We start from the raw sequence: 15,584 nt of genomic DNA, 5'->3' as shown, positions 1-15,584 counted from the left end.
TACCGTGAGGGCGTGAGGGCCGTCCCGGTGCTGTGGCAGAAATGGCGGGTCCAGGCTTGTAACGGGGCAGGGGCACGGCTCCAAGGGGGATGTGCCGGCTGTGGCACAGGCTCCATGGGAGATATGCTCCATGGGAGATGTGCCGGCCATGGCACAGACTCCATGGGAGATGTGCTGGCCATGGCACAGGCTCCAAGGGGGGACACTGGGAGGCCGCGCGGGCACAGCGCCCCAGGCTCCAGTAACACCCAGCACTGTGTGTTGTGGTGGCACAACAACAACGCACTTGAAGGGCTTGTTGAAGAGATGCCAGAAAAAAACAAGTGTAGAAGGTCTTTATGCCGAAATAATGAAGTTAGGGAGGAATATTCAACCGACCACTTGTATCTGTGAAGAGCAAAGAGGAGGGATTGAAGCAAGTTGTGGCCCTGAAGTTACAACCAGTAGCGCAAAAGACACCCATCGCTCTGTGTTGTGGTGGCACAGATCCGTTTCCTTGCAGCTGGAGGCCGTGTGTCTGTGGTGACTGCCATGCCATACAAGCATGTTTCTCTGTGGAGCGTGAGGGAGTGAGGAAGAGCCTTCCCCCCGAGAGTGCCGTGGGCTGTGCTCCCCCGCGGGCTGTGCTCCTGCCGTCCCTGCAGGCTCCCGGTGCTGGCAGGGGCCTCGAGAGGAGGCTGGACTGGTGCTTGCATCCTGTCCGTCCCTGCTGCATGCTGGAATGCCACCTATGGAGTGAGTATGGTGCGGGGTGGAGGCGAGCTGCTAACAACTCTCTTCTCTTTGCCTTTAGCCCCGACGAAGAATCTTCGCAGAAGTTCATTCCCTTTGTCGGGGTGAGTGTTGTCGTGGTGATGCTATCTCAAGCAAGCTGGAATATGTTCTCAGGTGTTAATCTAAACTTACCAGGTTTCTGGAGTTGAGCAGAAGCCATTGGGTGCTCTAAGGCAGATGATCAGCATGAAAATCTGTCTCGTGGTTGGATGCAGCTGCCTGATATTTAAGCAAACCTCTGAGACACTTCAACAAACTACAGGGTGTATTTTACTTCTCAGGCAGGAATGTGATGTGTCCCTGGAAACCTGATCATAGGGATGCTGTGCCCAGCATTGGCCTGGTTGATTGCTTTGGCCAAATTTGCTATTCCAGTGTAATTTCTCTGCATGCTTGTCACTTATGGTCTCCCATCCTCTTAGCATCCCATCTGTTCCTGGGAAGTAAAAAGTACATCCTGACAGGAAGGAAATTGATACCCCTGTTATTTATTTGGGATAGTTCTTCATTTTCCCCTTTTGTCCTTAAGTGTTCCCATCTGAGGTGCAGAGTGTCTGGACAGGGCCATGTTTGTTCTTCTGTCACTGTATTTTGTGCACTGTGTGCTCTTTGCTTTTTCTAGCCCCCCTCCCCTTATTTGATCATGCTCTTCAATTCATTAAGTTTTAGGTGTAAAGTCATTGACCTGCAGCCAGAAGAAATCCCTTGGCTGCTCTTCAGCTCTGGGATGTCCTCTTCCCAGTTCCTGCTGCTGCCTTGCCCACTGGCCTTGCTGTGCCTGCTCAGTGTGACCCTGACACGTCCCCTCTGTGTCCCCTCTGTGTCCCTCAGTGCATCAGAACTCCTCTGAAATCCCAAGGCATTTAAAGAGCTTAGTCTCTCTTGCCCTCAGGCTGACCCTGCTTTCACTCTGGTGTCTCCTCAGTGAGAGTGTCTCTCTGCAGTATTCCTGAGATGACAATCTGCTTTTGTTTGTTGATGGAGAGAGGTCTTCTGCAAGGGCAGAGAGACACAGCTCCCCAATTTGTACCCTGCTGATGAGCTTTGCTGGCAACTTGTATCTCCCATGAACTGCAATTTCTACTGATGGACTGTTCTTACAAAACAGCTGTTGCACCTTTCCCACTAACATGGAAAGCCTAGAGGACTTGGAACATCCCAGACTATTGTGGGGCTCTGCAAGCTTTTTTTCAGAACTGATTTAGTCCTGTATTTTGTGCAAGCAAATGGGGCTCAGAGTGTTTATCCAGTTTCTCTGAAATGACTGTCGTCCTGGCATTAGCACTGCTTTTCCAGTCTGGATTTGGTTACCTGAAAGTGGTGGAATTGCTTTGTTGTGTACATACCATTGCCAGCTCCCCAAAAAACTTGCCTTGAAAGAACAGACAGACTTCCTGTGTCACTGGTGATGAGGGTCAAATCAGTGCTGCTTGCTCCTGATTCTGAAGCATTCCTGACACAGTAATGCCCTGTGGAACACATCTGAAGGGAGTGAAAGGCCAATTGCAGGTGTCTCACAAAGTCTGAAGCTGGACATGAGCACTGAGGCTCTTCCCTTCAACTGCAGCCTGCTCAGAGCTGTTGGACAAGGAAGAGAGGGAGCCAGTGACTTCTGGGTTTGCAGCTGATGTTGGCTGCACTTTTGGGCTTTTGGGGTGCAAAACCTGGTGTCCTGCAGCTGGACTGTGCAGTCTCTGACCCAGAAATGGGCAGGGCAGTGCCACGCTGCTCAGCTGGGCTCACAGTGCTGGGAGTGGAGCCTTACAAGGGCCAGGCTCAGGCTGCCTCGGACTGACAGCCAGTTGCCCGGAGAGTTAACAGGATGTGCCTCTTCCTGGAGGGACAGGGGCCTGGCTGCTGCAGCTTTCCTGGATGGAGGTCTGCTGGAACTGCAGTGTTGTCGTGCATCTCCCCGAGTGGAGGGAAGGGAAAGTGTTTAACCTTGTGTTCCTCCCATGTGTCTGAACTTGAGCATCTTCAGTCAGCCAACAAGGAGGAAAAGGCCAGAAGAGATTTCCTGCCTGGCTTGCAGATCAGGGTGGCTGCAGGCAATTTTCTGTGTTGTTTGTCCCTCCCCTAACCCTGTTCCCCTTGTTCACAGCCAGTGACAGTTTGTGGAATATCCTCTTGGTGTTCAACACATACAGCACAAATGGCAGCTGCACTGCAGAGCCTGAGTTGTTTGTTGCCTTTTGGGTGGAGACTGGCCAAACTGAGCTGCAGCCTCCTCTCCCAGGCCAGTGAGCCCTCAGGGAGCCTGTGTACACACTGCTGAATTCATGGTGGCTTTTTCAAGACTGGATCTAAATGAGAATCCACCAGAGAGCCTGACAACTCTCCAGGATCTACTTTTGAGCATATGTCTCCCTGCCCTCCAAACTCTGCAAAGCATTTTGCTTCTAAGAATGAACTTTTTTTTTCTTTTTTTTTTTTTTTTGGACTCCATATTACAGAAATGTGCTCCCTAGAGATGTGGTCCAGACATGGTCATGTCTGACCTTAATGACCTTCTGTTTTCAAACCACACAGCCTGTGTGACATCGGTGCTCATTCTAAAGCAGTTTTTATTGACCTGAGCTCCCTTGGCAGCTCTTTCCCATTTGTCAGCATTTGTGTAGGGTAGACATTAGCCCTGGAGACAAGTTTCTTAAGAACCCTTAAAAGGCTCTCTTCTCTGCAGTGTTAAGAGTGATGATCCCTGTGTACCATAGCAGATTATCACTGCAGAAGGTCTCTGCTTTTATATCACCAAGGGCCACTTTATCTTTCTAGGCATAGTGTGTTCTTGGGAGTTTGTTTGCAGCATGTTCTGTTCCACAAGCTCTTGCCAGTGACATTTATCATTAATCTTGATGTACCAGCTGGTGACTGGCCACACACATTTGTGCCCTTATTACAGGGTGATCTGGATCGTTCTGACCTGTCCATGTGGTGGTTTGTCCCTGTCTGCCTCCAGAGGCTTTGGTAGGGGCTTCATCTTCTTTGTTGGACACTTCCCTTGTTTAGAGAATGGATAACTCTGATCAGAAACTGTACTTTGTTGCTTCTGTGGTTTCCTCACAAACCCCAGCTCTGCTGCACCCTGGAAGTGGCTGCTCCTGAGCAACGGAAGCAGCGTGTCTGTAATCAGCAGGTGCATCAAAGCAGTGCTGAAGGGATGTTTCTGACCCTTCTCCTCCCTGTAGTTGGCATAGCTTGGAGCTGATGGGCTGCAGAGCTGGGCAGGTCTGTGGCAGCCCTGCAGGGTCTGTGCTGTCCTTTGTGTGGGTCAGGGCAGGGCTGTGAGCTGGCGCTGCTTGGCTGGACATTGCCAGGACCTGCTTGGCTCTTAGAGGGCTCCTTAACGACTCTGACTGCAGGGACAGTGCCTTGGGGAGTGCAGAGATGAGATCAGGGCTGGGGTTTGGGGTCCTGAAATTCAGGGGGCTCTTGTTTGATAGAGCTCTTCTGTTTTGCCCCCTTTAGGTGGTGAAGGTTGGAATAGTGGAACAATCTTCTGCAACATCAGGTAAGGACCATCCTGTGTGTGTTTCCTGTGTGCTGCAGCACGGGAGCCTGAGGTCATCAGGCAGACTGTCCATCACTGATGCCTTGGAGCTGGGAGGTGGAGTTGGATTTTATTAGCTCCCAGTGGTTTGTCTGCCTGCAGAAAGAGAGCCCTCCCTCTTGGGAGAGGCCCTTTTATCTTTGTTACTTTACACGGAGCTTCAGGCCAGCTGAAATTCTCACACCTACATCCAGGAAAGCTCTACTCTCACGTTTGTGCAAACACCATTTTTCTAATGTTGTCAGTGGGGTGGATTCGCTGTTACACTTGTTTGAGGTTCCTGCTTCAGCCTGAGGAGGCAGTTCATCAGAAGTTCATGCCTGTCTCCCTGCAGTCTCAGGTCTCAATTGCTGAATGAAATTGATCTCAGTGCCTGAGAACTTCAGGATGGGCAAAATATTAGGCCCATTTATTTTTTACTGGAGGAGTGCAAAGCTGATATGCAGAAGAGTACTGTCTGCTTACACACACAGGCATGGAGTGGTGCTGTTTTGTCAATGTGAACTTATTTTTTCCCTCCATATGCACAGGACTATTGATTTCCTTGTGTTGGGATTGTTTCTTGTTTTGCTTCAGTGTCAAACCCAGATTCTTGTGGCCTGGGTGACCCACAGGATTGTGCATGGAGGCAGCCCTTCTGTGGGTCACTCCTTACTGCCACAGTGCTCCCACCATCCCAGAGGGCCAGCAGGAAGGGGATGAGAGCTTGGTTGTGGAGGGTGGAGGCAGATGGAACGGGGAGATCCCTGTGGTTGCCCAGAGGTGCTGGATTCCAAGAGTGGTGCTGCCCTGCAGTGGTTGCAGGGAGAGATTCCCTGTAGGAAGGAGATCAGTGGGCTGGGCTGTGGCTGTGCAGGAGGCTCAAAATCAGCTGGGAGCAAACCCTAGGAGAGCAGATGCCCAAGGAGGAGCCCCAGGAGTGTCAGTGTCTGTGCCTGCCTTGGACCCAGACGCACAGAGCCCCTCGGAAATGGGGAGCCAGTCAGAACTGATGGGCCAGCTGACCTCTGGATTGAATCTGAACAAAACCTGTGCAGCAGGAGCGTGGACAAGGAGATTGAGCTTTATCCCAGTGTTCTGTGCTGTGAGACAAACCCAGACAAACAGTTTGGCTTCCTTTTTTTAAGGTGACTCTGATGACGCAGCTCCCTCAAGTTCCGTTGTGCTTTCTTCCACCCCGCCTTCCGTGTCTCCTGCTGTGAAAGAAGCCTCCCCCACGCCCCCTTCCTCACCATCTGTTACAGGCAGCTTCTCCTCCCCAAGGTAAACCATGTTTTGTCTCCTTACAGCTCCATTGGCTGGCTTATCTGGCATACACGTGGCTGAGAACTCCAGAGGGAAACCAATAGTTCTTCCTTCATCCCTAGCAAACATTTGGAGTTGTCACCTTTCTCCCTCACATCTTTTGCCTCTGGAGTGACTGTGTCCTTGTTGAGGCTGCCAAGGGGCTGGGGAGGGCAGGGGGGATTTTACACTTAGTGGGAAGGCTCCATGTCTCAAGGGCAGGATTCTCTTGGGAATATATGTATTCAAAAAAATTACTGACTCTTAGTACATGTGGGTGCCAGGCTAATCCCTCATGATTGCTGTGTTTGTAAAGGCCAAGTGAGTAGATGATCAGAGTGACTTTTGAAGGAGCTGATGACTTTCTCTGTGAGGGTAATGCTGGCAGTTGTAAGGTGGAACTGCAGCTCCATTCATGTGTGTGCCTAAAAGCACATCTGAACAGCAAGGGGATTGCACCTACAGGTAAGACTAAGCCCTGGTTTAGCTGCAAATTTTAGAGGTGAAGGGAGAAAACCCTTAGAAAACTGCCAGTAAGACTTGGCCTGGCCAGGACTCTTCATTTTGTTGCTGCACAAAATGTTGGTGTAGCTGTCTAACACTCTGTGTGCAGCTCTGATACTCAGAGGCACTTGGTGAAGTTCCCCTTGATTTTGTTAACTCCCCTGAGCCTCTGAGGGAACATAGCAGCAGTCTTGTGAGAAGGGGGAACTAGGAACATTGGGACTCTGCAGTTTAGGAGAGGAGAGGAAAATGATAAACCACTGAAGGTGTGCAAAGTCAGGGGGGTTGGGTTTGTAGAGGGTGGCAGAGCACTGGGACAGGTGCCCAGGGAGGTTGTGGAGTCTCTTCCCCTCTGGAGACATCCCAAACCCACCTGGATGCATCCCTGCATCACCTGCTCCAGGTGACCCTGCCTTGGCAGGGGGGTTGGACGGGGTCACCTCTAGAGGTCTCTTCCCCAGCAGTTCTGGGGTTCTCTGAGAGCTGGGGGCACACAGTGACACTGCAAGAGCTCAGTTAAAAGGGAGAGAGGAAGGACCACATCTCTCCCTGCTGCTTCTGTGGCAGCAGCATCAGCAGGTCAAAGAGGGGTCAGACAGATTCACAGACAGCAGATCCATTAATGGCTACTAGGGGATGTGTCAGGGACCTCCCCTCTAGCAGTGCTGTGGTTGTCAGGCTGTGGAAGTGCCAGAGCATGCTCTGAGGCTGGGCTAATGTGCTCTCCCTAAGCAGCATCCCCTGCTGCCCCTGTTGGGGACAGAATGGGGACCTTTCATCCCACCCCAGGGTGCCCTGCAGCAACCTTTAACCTCTGACCTCTTAGAGTGGCTTAAGAGTTCCCTTTGAACAGGAGGCAATGGAGATGTGAAAGTGCCAGTTTGGGTGCCCAGCCCTGGAAGGTGTTAGTGCCCATTCACCTGTGCCAGGGCCCAGTTCCCAGGCCCCTCCTGGTGTGTCCCTGTGCTTGGATGGCAGGAGAGCCCCTGTGCCCCAGCAGCAGCTGGCTGGCAGTGCAGAGATCTGGGGCTGGGCAGGCTCCAGGGAGCAGAGCTGAATTCTTGTGTGTGAGCTTTGTGTGGGGGTTTTCCAAAGGTGGAAGTGGTTTGGAAACTGGTGCCCCCAAGAGTGTAGGGTATCAAAGCTGTGAGCCATGGATGTGATAAATCTGAACCTGATATCCCAGCTCTAAGAATCTGGTACTTTTTGGTTTCATACTGTGTGGCAAAATCATCAAGAAATAAGGAATTGCAGGTTCAACATTGTTCCATCTCCCCTGATCTCTAAGTGACAGCACGGGGGATGGAGGGTGACCCAAACTGAATGATTGAGCCACGTGTTTAACTGGGAAGGGAACATAAAAACTTGCCTGGGCCTGGTGAATATTGGGATGCTTTGTCTTTATGACTGAGTTGAGAAATGTGATGCAAAGGAGCCTTACAACTCAAAGCAACATCTCCAAAAGCATCATCCTTAAAGAATCTCACTTCTGAATATTGCCCTGAGAACCAAAACCCTGGTTTTAGTCATCAAAGATGAACTCTGCTTTGCAGTCTGACTTTTAGCTGAATAAATGGCAAAGAAAAGGAAATGATATGCTGAGAGGACTGTAGGGATGGGGTGTCCTTGTTTTACCTTGAGCTCCTTATTAGACGGGTGGTGCAGAGGAATGCATATTTCATTCAAGATCACAGATTTATCTTCCTTAACAACTGCCATTTCTCAAACTGGGGACACAGACTGGTAGATAAATTTAGGTTTTTGTCTAGTACTTGTGTATTATTCAATGCTGATTGTCACTGTGTAGGAAGAAGTATAGGCTGTCACTTGTAGGTCTGCTCCCCTCAGGGTTGTCAGTGAGAGGCAGGGGCAGGAAAGGGCTGGAGCTTCCCAGGCTGCTCATCTTACCTTTGCTGGCTGAAGAAAGGGCTGGCAGCATGTTTTGGTGATGCACAGCTGCTACCACATGATGCAAGGAGTTTTCAACAAGAGAGCATATCCTGAAATCTGCTGTTGTTTAGCAGACATCACAGGGCTGGCAGAACTTTTTTTTTCCAGCAGTGGAATTCCCCAGCAAGTGGCAAGGCTTGGGGATAGGCAGTTGCAAGAAGCAAGTCAGGGAGAACTGGGAACTGAGTGCCTGATGTTGATGGACCTGCCAAGTCCTTGTTCACCCCAGCTGAGAGTTGTTTTTGGCAGTGCTGTGCCTGGATAAAGTCACTCCTCAGTGCTCAGGGGGCAGCAGCAAGGTGCTTACAGCCTCTTTTCTCCACTCAAAGATGAAGTAATCTGGGCCACCTCAGGAGCTGCCTTTGCTGCTGTGTCACGGGGAAAGTGCTTGTGTGTTCCCTTTCCCACTGCTTGCCCTCGTGAGTGCAGCAGGTCAGCTTGTCTTGGCTCACTGAGGTTCTGTGCAGTGCGACCCAGCCTGCATCTCTCAGGGGTGGCTTCTTGGGCTTCTGTAATTGCTGAGTCTCACTATGAAATGTCACTGCCTGACTGCCCAAAGAGCCAGCAGTTTATCCTTTGAGCAGCAATGCAGCCACTCCAACAGAACCCTGCTGAGAGGCATGCAGGAATTACCACCTCCTCTTGTTTCCCAGCCAGGGCCTCGGTGCTGAGCTGATGGGCCTGCAGGTGGATTACTGGATTGCAGCCCCACCCGTGGACAGGAAGAGAGACCCAGAGAAGAAGGACCCCTCCACCACCAAAAACACACTGAAATGCACTTTCCGGTCCCTGCAGGTCAGCAGGCTCCCTGCCAGCGGCGAGATCGCCACCACGCCAACCATGTCCATGACTGTGGTGACAAAAGAGAAGAACAAGAAAGGTACGGTGTCCTTCTGTCCCTGTCGTATTTCCTGAAAAATCCTTTTGCCAGGATTTCTTCTCCTGGGAAGCTGAGAAGCCTCAGAAAAGAATGAAAACAATAATTATCTGATTTCTTCTGCTGTGTTTGCTGCTTTGGAATGTGGTCTGGAGATCGTTTACCAACAGGTGCATGTTTAATTGGTTTCCTGTGAATTGTTTTTACTTAATGACCAATCACCATCAGCTGTGTCAGACTCTGAGGAGTCAGTCACGAGTTTTTATTATTCATTCTTGTTAAGCATTCTGTCTGTATCCTTCTATTTTTATAGTAGTTTTAGTATAATATGCTATGATATATAATATGCTATGATATGCTATGACATAATATGATATATAATATAATATCAGCCTTCTGAGAACGTGGAGTCAGATTCCTCATCTCTCTCTCACCTCATCCTGGGGACCTCACAAACTCAACATCCTTCTGTCCCTGTCCTGCTGCTCCAGGGCTGCCTGACTTGTCAGTGCTGGATTACAGCATCTCAGTCCTATTTTTATCCCCAAAATCCGAATCAGTTGATGAGGAGTGACTGTGTGAAGTGATAGGGTTTGGAAGGGTGGTTCCTCTGCGAGAGGTGAAAAGGAGATGTGTTCATCCTGGTGGCTGAAGCCATCACCCAAAAGGGCAAGGTGGGGACAGAGCAAGGACATGCAGTAGGCCATGCCTGGACAGTTTGCCTGTGTTCCTTGGGAGCCTGCTGGTGCTGTGTTGGGATATTGGATTGGATAAGAGGCAGCTTGTGCCCCAGCACCAGTGAGGGTAAATGAGCCCCTCCTTTCTGGCAGTGTGCTGGAAACTTGGGATAACTTTACTTTCTGGGATGATATCCCTGTCCTATGAGCCTTTAGCTCAAAAGAGGCACAGAGAATGAAAGAGGCATGTAAGGGAAAACAAAAGCCCAGCAAGTATCACAGATCCCTGTGAGGTGACAAAGCAGGAGTACCTCTGAACTGGAGTGTGGGGCCTCCCTCTCACCTCCTGCACCCCACAAGAGCCAGCGAGGGGATTCAGAACCTGGAGCAAAGTCCTGGGAGGAGCAGCTGAACTGGGGGTGTTCAGCCCAGAGAAAAGGAGGCTCGGGGTGACCTTATCACTCTCTACCACTGCCTGACAGGAGATTGGAGCAAGGTGGGAGTCAATCTCTTCTCCCAGGTAATGAGAGACGGGGCATGAGGAAGTAGCCTCAAGGTTTGCCAGGGGAGATTTAGATTAGCTATTAGGAAAAATTTCTTCACCAAAAGGGTTGTGAAGCCCTAAAAGGGGCTGCCCAGGACAGTGGCCAAGCCACCATCCGCCCATGCTTGGAGGTATTTAAAAGATGTATAGATGTGACACTTGGGGACATGTTTTAGGGATGCAGTTGGCAGTGTTATATTAGCAGTTCAATTCAATGACCCTGGAGATCTTTTCCAACCTCAGTATTTCCATGATTTTAGAATTCTTATGCTTTTGCACAGAATGGTTTGTGGGTCAAAAGGAAGTAGAAGATAAATACTCTCCTGCTCTTAAACTCGTGGCTTTATTTTCTCAAACCAAACGAACAAAATGGCATTTTGAATGTTGTCAGTGATTTTGTATTTGCTCCTGGCCTTGGTAATGTGAAACATTTTAGAAATTGAGAACAGCTCTGCAACAAATTATTTTCAAGGAAGCACAAGGCAGTTCTGCATTTATATTTTGCCTACCAGTAGTTGTCCTTCACAACATCCTCTGCCAGTAGGCCTGGGAGTTGCTCCTGGTGGACTCAGAGAAGGCTGGCAGGGCCTCCTGGGCTGCAGGACATGGGTACACAGCCCTGCAGTCAGGTCACTGCCAGGCCAGCACAGCTGTGGCCCTGCTGGGGCTGAGCTGCCAGCCCTGGTGACACCCTTTGGGAGTGTCCTGCTGGTGGGAGAAGCAGTCCTGAGACACTCCAAGCGTTCTTCCCTGGGGTGGCCCAGCCTGCAGCAGAGGTGTTCAACACCACCAGCTTTTGTGAAACCAGTTTGTACATCTTTGCTCATGCATTTGGACAGCTCATGCCCTTTGGGGTCAGGATTATGAGCTGGGAAGGCTTCACAAAGAGACATTTAGGAATAAGATGCTCATGTGCATCAGTGATGGTGCTCAGCACTGACAGACCCCTGCCAAAAAGGGAGGATCTTAGGAGTAAGAATTTTCAGACAGGAATGTTTAAATGCAAAAGCTCAAACAAGAATCAGTGCAGCTCCTGTGAGTGGCACAGATTGACCTTGTGCTGGTTTGCTTTTCTTCCAGTGATGTTTTTGCCCAAGAAAACAAAGGACAAGGAGGTTGAGTCAAAGAGCCAGTGTATTGAAGGAATCAGCAGGCTGATTTGCACAGCGAAACATCAGCAGAACATGCTGCGTGGTGAGTGCCTCCCTTTGGGTGCTGGGGCAAGGCTCACATGCTGTGATTGTCCTCCAGGCAAAGGGCTGGGCTGGTGTCCTGCCCTGTGCCCTGCAGCTAGCATGGTGGGGATATTCCTGGGGAATGGACTTCAGTGTGCCCAGTACGGGGGAAGACTTTAATAGGTCTGGGATATGGGAAAATCCTCCTTTAGCTGGCTCTGAGTCAGTGCTCTGGATGAGGACAAGGGTTGGACAGGGCTCCATTCCTCTCTCTGTCATCCCCTGCTTCTCTTGCACATCTGGTGCAAGTGTTGGTTGGTGGCAGGTGGTGACATTGTGGCTGCTCCTCTGGGCAGGACACTGGCACATGCTCATGCTACAGCAGGAGCCATATATGCATCTTGTAGACATTCCTGGAGTGTCTGTCAGTGGAGCTGGACACCCAGGAGCAAAAATACCCTGTAGCCTGTTCAGTTAGTAATCCCCAACAGAGGGACCTGCTTGGGTCCTTCATCCTGGCCCGGTCCCTGTGAGACTGGCGGCATGAGGGGTGCTCACAGGACATGTGTCACCTCTCTGGGAGACATGGATGTCCTGGTGAGAGTGCCAGTGAGGAGAGACCGATGTCCATCTCTGTAAGAGTGCATTTGCCCAAAAAAGAAAATGAGGTGTGCTGAGGAAATCTGAGAAGCTGGATCAGGTGACACTGAAATCAGCAGTCTGGGGAGCTCTGGTGTCAGTGAGTGCTGCTGGAACAACAGCCTGAGCTCTTCTCCCCAAACCTGGTGTGCTCCTCAGCCTTTCTCCCTGTGAGTGCAGCTCAGTGGGGCAGAGCAGCTGAGCGTGGCCAGGCCTCCCTCTGCCGACTGCAGGGGAATTCTGGCAAAGCTGCCTCAGGCTGGCCACTTCCCCTCAGCATTTCTTAACTCTGCTGTCTTTTTACCCTCCCCTGCAGTCCTGATCGATGGCGTGGAGTGGAACGACGTCAAGTTCTTTCAGCTGGCAGCACAGTGGTCCTCTCATGTCAAGCACTTTCCCATCTGCATATTTGGACACTCCAAATCCAACTTCTAGCTGTGCTCGGCGCAGGGACCTTCTGCCCATCCCGAGGACTGCACACCAGGAGCCAGGAACTGCGTGCCAACTCTGACTCGTGTCGCTCTGCCCTCTCCTGCAGAATTAATTACAGATGTGCTTGGATTACTTTTGAATTACTTTTTTCTATTAACTCTTAAGTTTACTACAAAGGAAGGAAACCCCTTTAAACAAAGGCAAAAAAAAACCCCAACCAACCAACCAACCAACAAACCAGTCTTAAATATAGATGTGCTGACAACGTGAAGTCGTGGGGGAGTTGGCAGGAGCAGGCAACCTGCCCAAGAACACCTACCACTTACGAGCAGATAGCTGAGTAACTGCACTGCTTATTAACCTGAGACCTCATTGGTGTGAGTGGGCTGGGGGAGCCGTGGATCAGCTCGAGCAGATTTTGCAGAAGATCGTGTGCATTACGTGCGTTTGGCCCCCGCTCTGTATTTCTAGGAGAAAAGGATGGCCAGTCTTTCTTCCTGCTGCCAAAGGATGAGAGATCAGTGAGTCTGGAGGGAGTTCAACTGTCTGGTGTGGAAAGCAAAGCCACTTGCAGAGTTAGGGAGGTCTGGAGAGGAGATCCCCTTCGGAGCATGAAGCCTGCCATGGGGAGAGGCAGGTGTTGGTGCTGAAGCGATGCCTGAGGAGGGTTGGGCAGGAACAGGAATTAGGGAATCACTAAGTATAAGGAAACTCCCGTGTCCCAGGTCTGTGACAATGACCAAACCTGGCCAGTCTCTGTGTTCCCCAGCTGGCTGTGCTGCTGAGGGGCACCACGTCAGTGGGGTCGCTGCTATTACATACTCACACCGATTATTTACCTGTCAATAAAACCTCGTCCAGCCTCGAAAGGGAAAGGATTTTTTTCAACAGCTGCAGATTTTTTTTAATGCTTTCTAAAAAAATAAAATAAAATAAAACCAAAAAATAACAGGAAAAATATTAATTTGCCAAAAAAAACCCCACAAACCCCGGAAGATGAGCCGTTGTCTGTGGAGTGATGCATCACTGTAGTGGCTGGGCTGGGAGCCAGCCAGGCACTCTGTGTGTCCAGCTGCCTTCCTGCCCATGTGTCACACTGCACACCTGAGGTGGCACAGGCTGCTCTGTCAGGTGCTGGGTGGGGTATGGGGAGCAGGGTGTTGTTGTCGTGTGGAAGAAGAGACATCTCTGGCATTTCAGGCTAAGGGACTGAAATTTCTGATGGGGGCCCTTTTGGGTCCCCCCTTGTGGGCAAGCCAGGCTCTGTGAGCATTTCCAGAAGGCACTTTCTGAGGGCAGTGATGCTTTTCAACTGTTTTCTTCTTTTTTTTTTTCCCTGATCCCTTACATTTGGGTTTCCAAAGGCTTGGGGAGCCCGCTTAGTGCTGCACGGCAGGTCCTGCTCTGCCTGGCCACCAGCTGGCTCCCAGGGCAGGTACTGGGGGTGTGCTCTGCTGGCAGGGAGCTTCTGAGGTGAGAGCTGCATCTTGTGCCTGTCACAGCTTGGGCTGCTTCACCAGCTGATGTCATGAAACCTTTCCCAGCACAAGGGCACCCTCCATGGCCGGGGCCTGGGTATTCCCTTCAAAGCACGTGGGGAGGAGGACGCTGTCCCCGGCCTGGTGGCACGCTGCTGGGTAGGACACGCTGTCTAGCTGCAATACTTCGTTCTTCCTGCCTGCTGTGGGCTGGCTCCTGGCTGTGGCAGAAGCTGGGCTGTAGGGGGATGTTGTTGTGTCCCTCAGCTGATGTTTTTGGGTGACCTGAGCTGATGCTCTGGGGCTGTACAGCGTTGCCTAGCAGCGGCAGTGTGGGAGAGGGTGTATAAGCACATCACATCTTTATCGAGGCTGTTGCATCAAAAAAAAAAGCTTTGTAAAAGGAGATTAGTCAGTGTGTGATTTCTCCCTCGAATTTCACACTGGTGTGACAAGGGTGATTGGGCTGGGTTCCAGCTGTGTGCAGCCTGGGCAGCTCTGGTGGTGCTGCTGCAGAGGTGGGTTGGACTGACTGACTGCAATAACTTTGTTTACTGGGGGGTGAGGGGAGAACCATCACTGTGCTCCTCTTTGTATTTCAACCTACTGTAAAGAAGAAATCTGGTAGCTAGGACAGGGTTTCCAGAGTCCTGCCTATCAAATGTGTGTTGCCCTGCTGTACTCTGTGTGTGTGTGTGTACGTGTGAGAGAAACACTTCTGCTCGTTGCATTTCATGTTGGTTTGTGTTTTGTTCTGACTTTATACAAGCAAATTCATCGGGAGACTCTCTGTACACCTGAGGGCTTGATTTCCCCTGTGTGGAAAGCTGTAGTTGCTCTGAACTGCGTCTTCCACGCAAGAAAACATCCTGACTCCTCAGCCTTGTTATCCCAAAGGGAGTCCAGCATGGCAGGCTGGGCCTGCCTGTGGGCAGCTGTGTGCCCAGGGGTGGCTGTGGTGTTTCCTGGCCCTGGAGGCAAGGGCTGGCATGCAAATTTGGTGGCACAGCTCTGATCAGGTTGTTGTGCCTCTGCTGTTTCTCCTGTGGAGCCACTTTGTGCAGCTGTTTCTTTCCCTGTCTGGAGTGGAAACAGTTTTCTGTCTCTAAGAAAAATGAGCGTCAAAGCACATGGCTCAGACTGCTTTGGGAAGGAGCTTTAGATCTGGTCCCATGAATAGTGACTGATCTCAGGTTTCCCAACTTCCCCACAGTTTCTGGGGAAGTTTCTTGCTGGGAGTGAGCTCTGCTGGCCTGAAGGATCACCACTGTGGGATGAGGAGAAGTTTCTGGGGCAGCAGAGGGCCCGTGCCTGCAGAGCTGTGCCAGCCTGTGGGGTTGGGTTGTCGTGGCCGTGTCAGCGAGTGCAGAAGGATGGCTTAGAGCAGAGAGCTCTGTGTTCAGCTCTGGAGACTTTGGGCAGGGAAGGTACATTTCAAATGAAGAAACTCAGGGGGGCTATCTCCCTCCTGCTTGCTTTGGAGCTGTGTGGTCTGACAGCAAAGGCAGGGCCTGGGGTGAGCAGCACCTGAGTGGATCTCTAGCCAGGAGGTGCTTTGAAGGTGGTGTCCCCTGGTGTGTCCCTTTCTCTGTGTCCCAGAGCTCACCCCAGCCCGGTGAGGGCCGGTCTCTGCTGCCCCTCTGGCTGTGGCTTCTCCGATCTCTGGTTTCTTTTCCAGCTGCTGTGGGCAAGGCCCCCGGCTG

At 51.1% G+C, this 15,584-nt stretch overlaps 1 protein-coding gene across 2 annotated transcripts in view; it reads left to right on the top strand.

Annotated features, from left to right (window-relative positions):
• PACS2 (phosphofurin acidic cluster sorting protein 2) overlaps window positions 1-13,344 on the top strand; it is a 47,292-nt gene extending 33,948 nt beyond the window's left edge. For both annotated transcript variants that reach the window (XM_031061657.1, XM_031061656.1), the window contains exons 18-23: window positions 794-836; window positions 4,240-4,282; window positions 5,449-5,584; window positions 8,713-8,939; window positions 11,238-11,351; window positions 12,288-13,344. In XM_031061657.1, the coding sequence (XP_030917517.1) occupies window positions 794-836; window positions 4,240-4,282; window positions 5,449-5,584; window positions 8,713-8,939; window positions 11,238-11,351; window positions 12,288-12,406 (682 nt within the window). In that variant the 3' untranslated portion in view covers window positions 12,407-13,344. The remainder of the gene's footprint in view (window positions 1-793; window positions 837-4,239; window positions 4,283-5,448; window positions 5,585-8,712; window positions 8,940-11,237; window positions 11,352-12,287) is intronic.
• The last annotated feature ends 2,240 nt before the right edge of the window (window positions 13,345-15,584 follow it).

This window comes from Geospiza fortis, unplaced genomic scaffold (assembly GCF_000277835.1).
Source record: "Geospiza fortis unplaced genomic scaffold, GeoFor_1.0 scaffold5, whole genome shotgun sequence".
Taxonomy (NCBI): Eukaryota; Metazoa; Chordata; class Aves; order Passeriformes; family Thraupidae; genus Geospiza; species Geospiza fortis.
The sequence above is the reverse complement of the archived record's forward strand: the minus strand, read 5'-3'. Positions and strand labels throughout refer to the sequence as shown.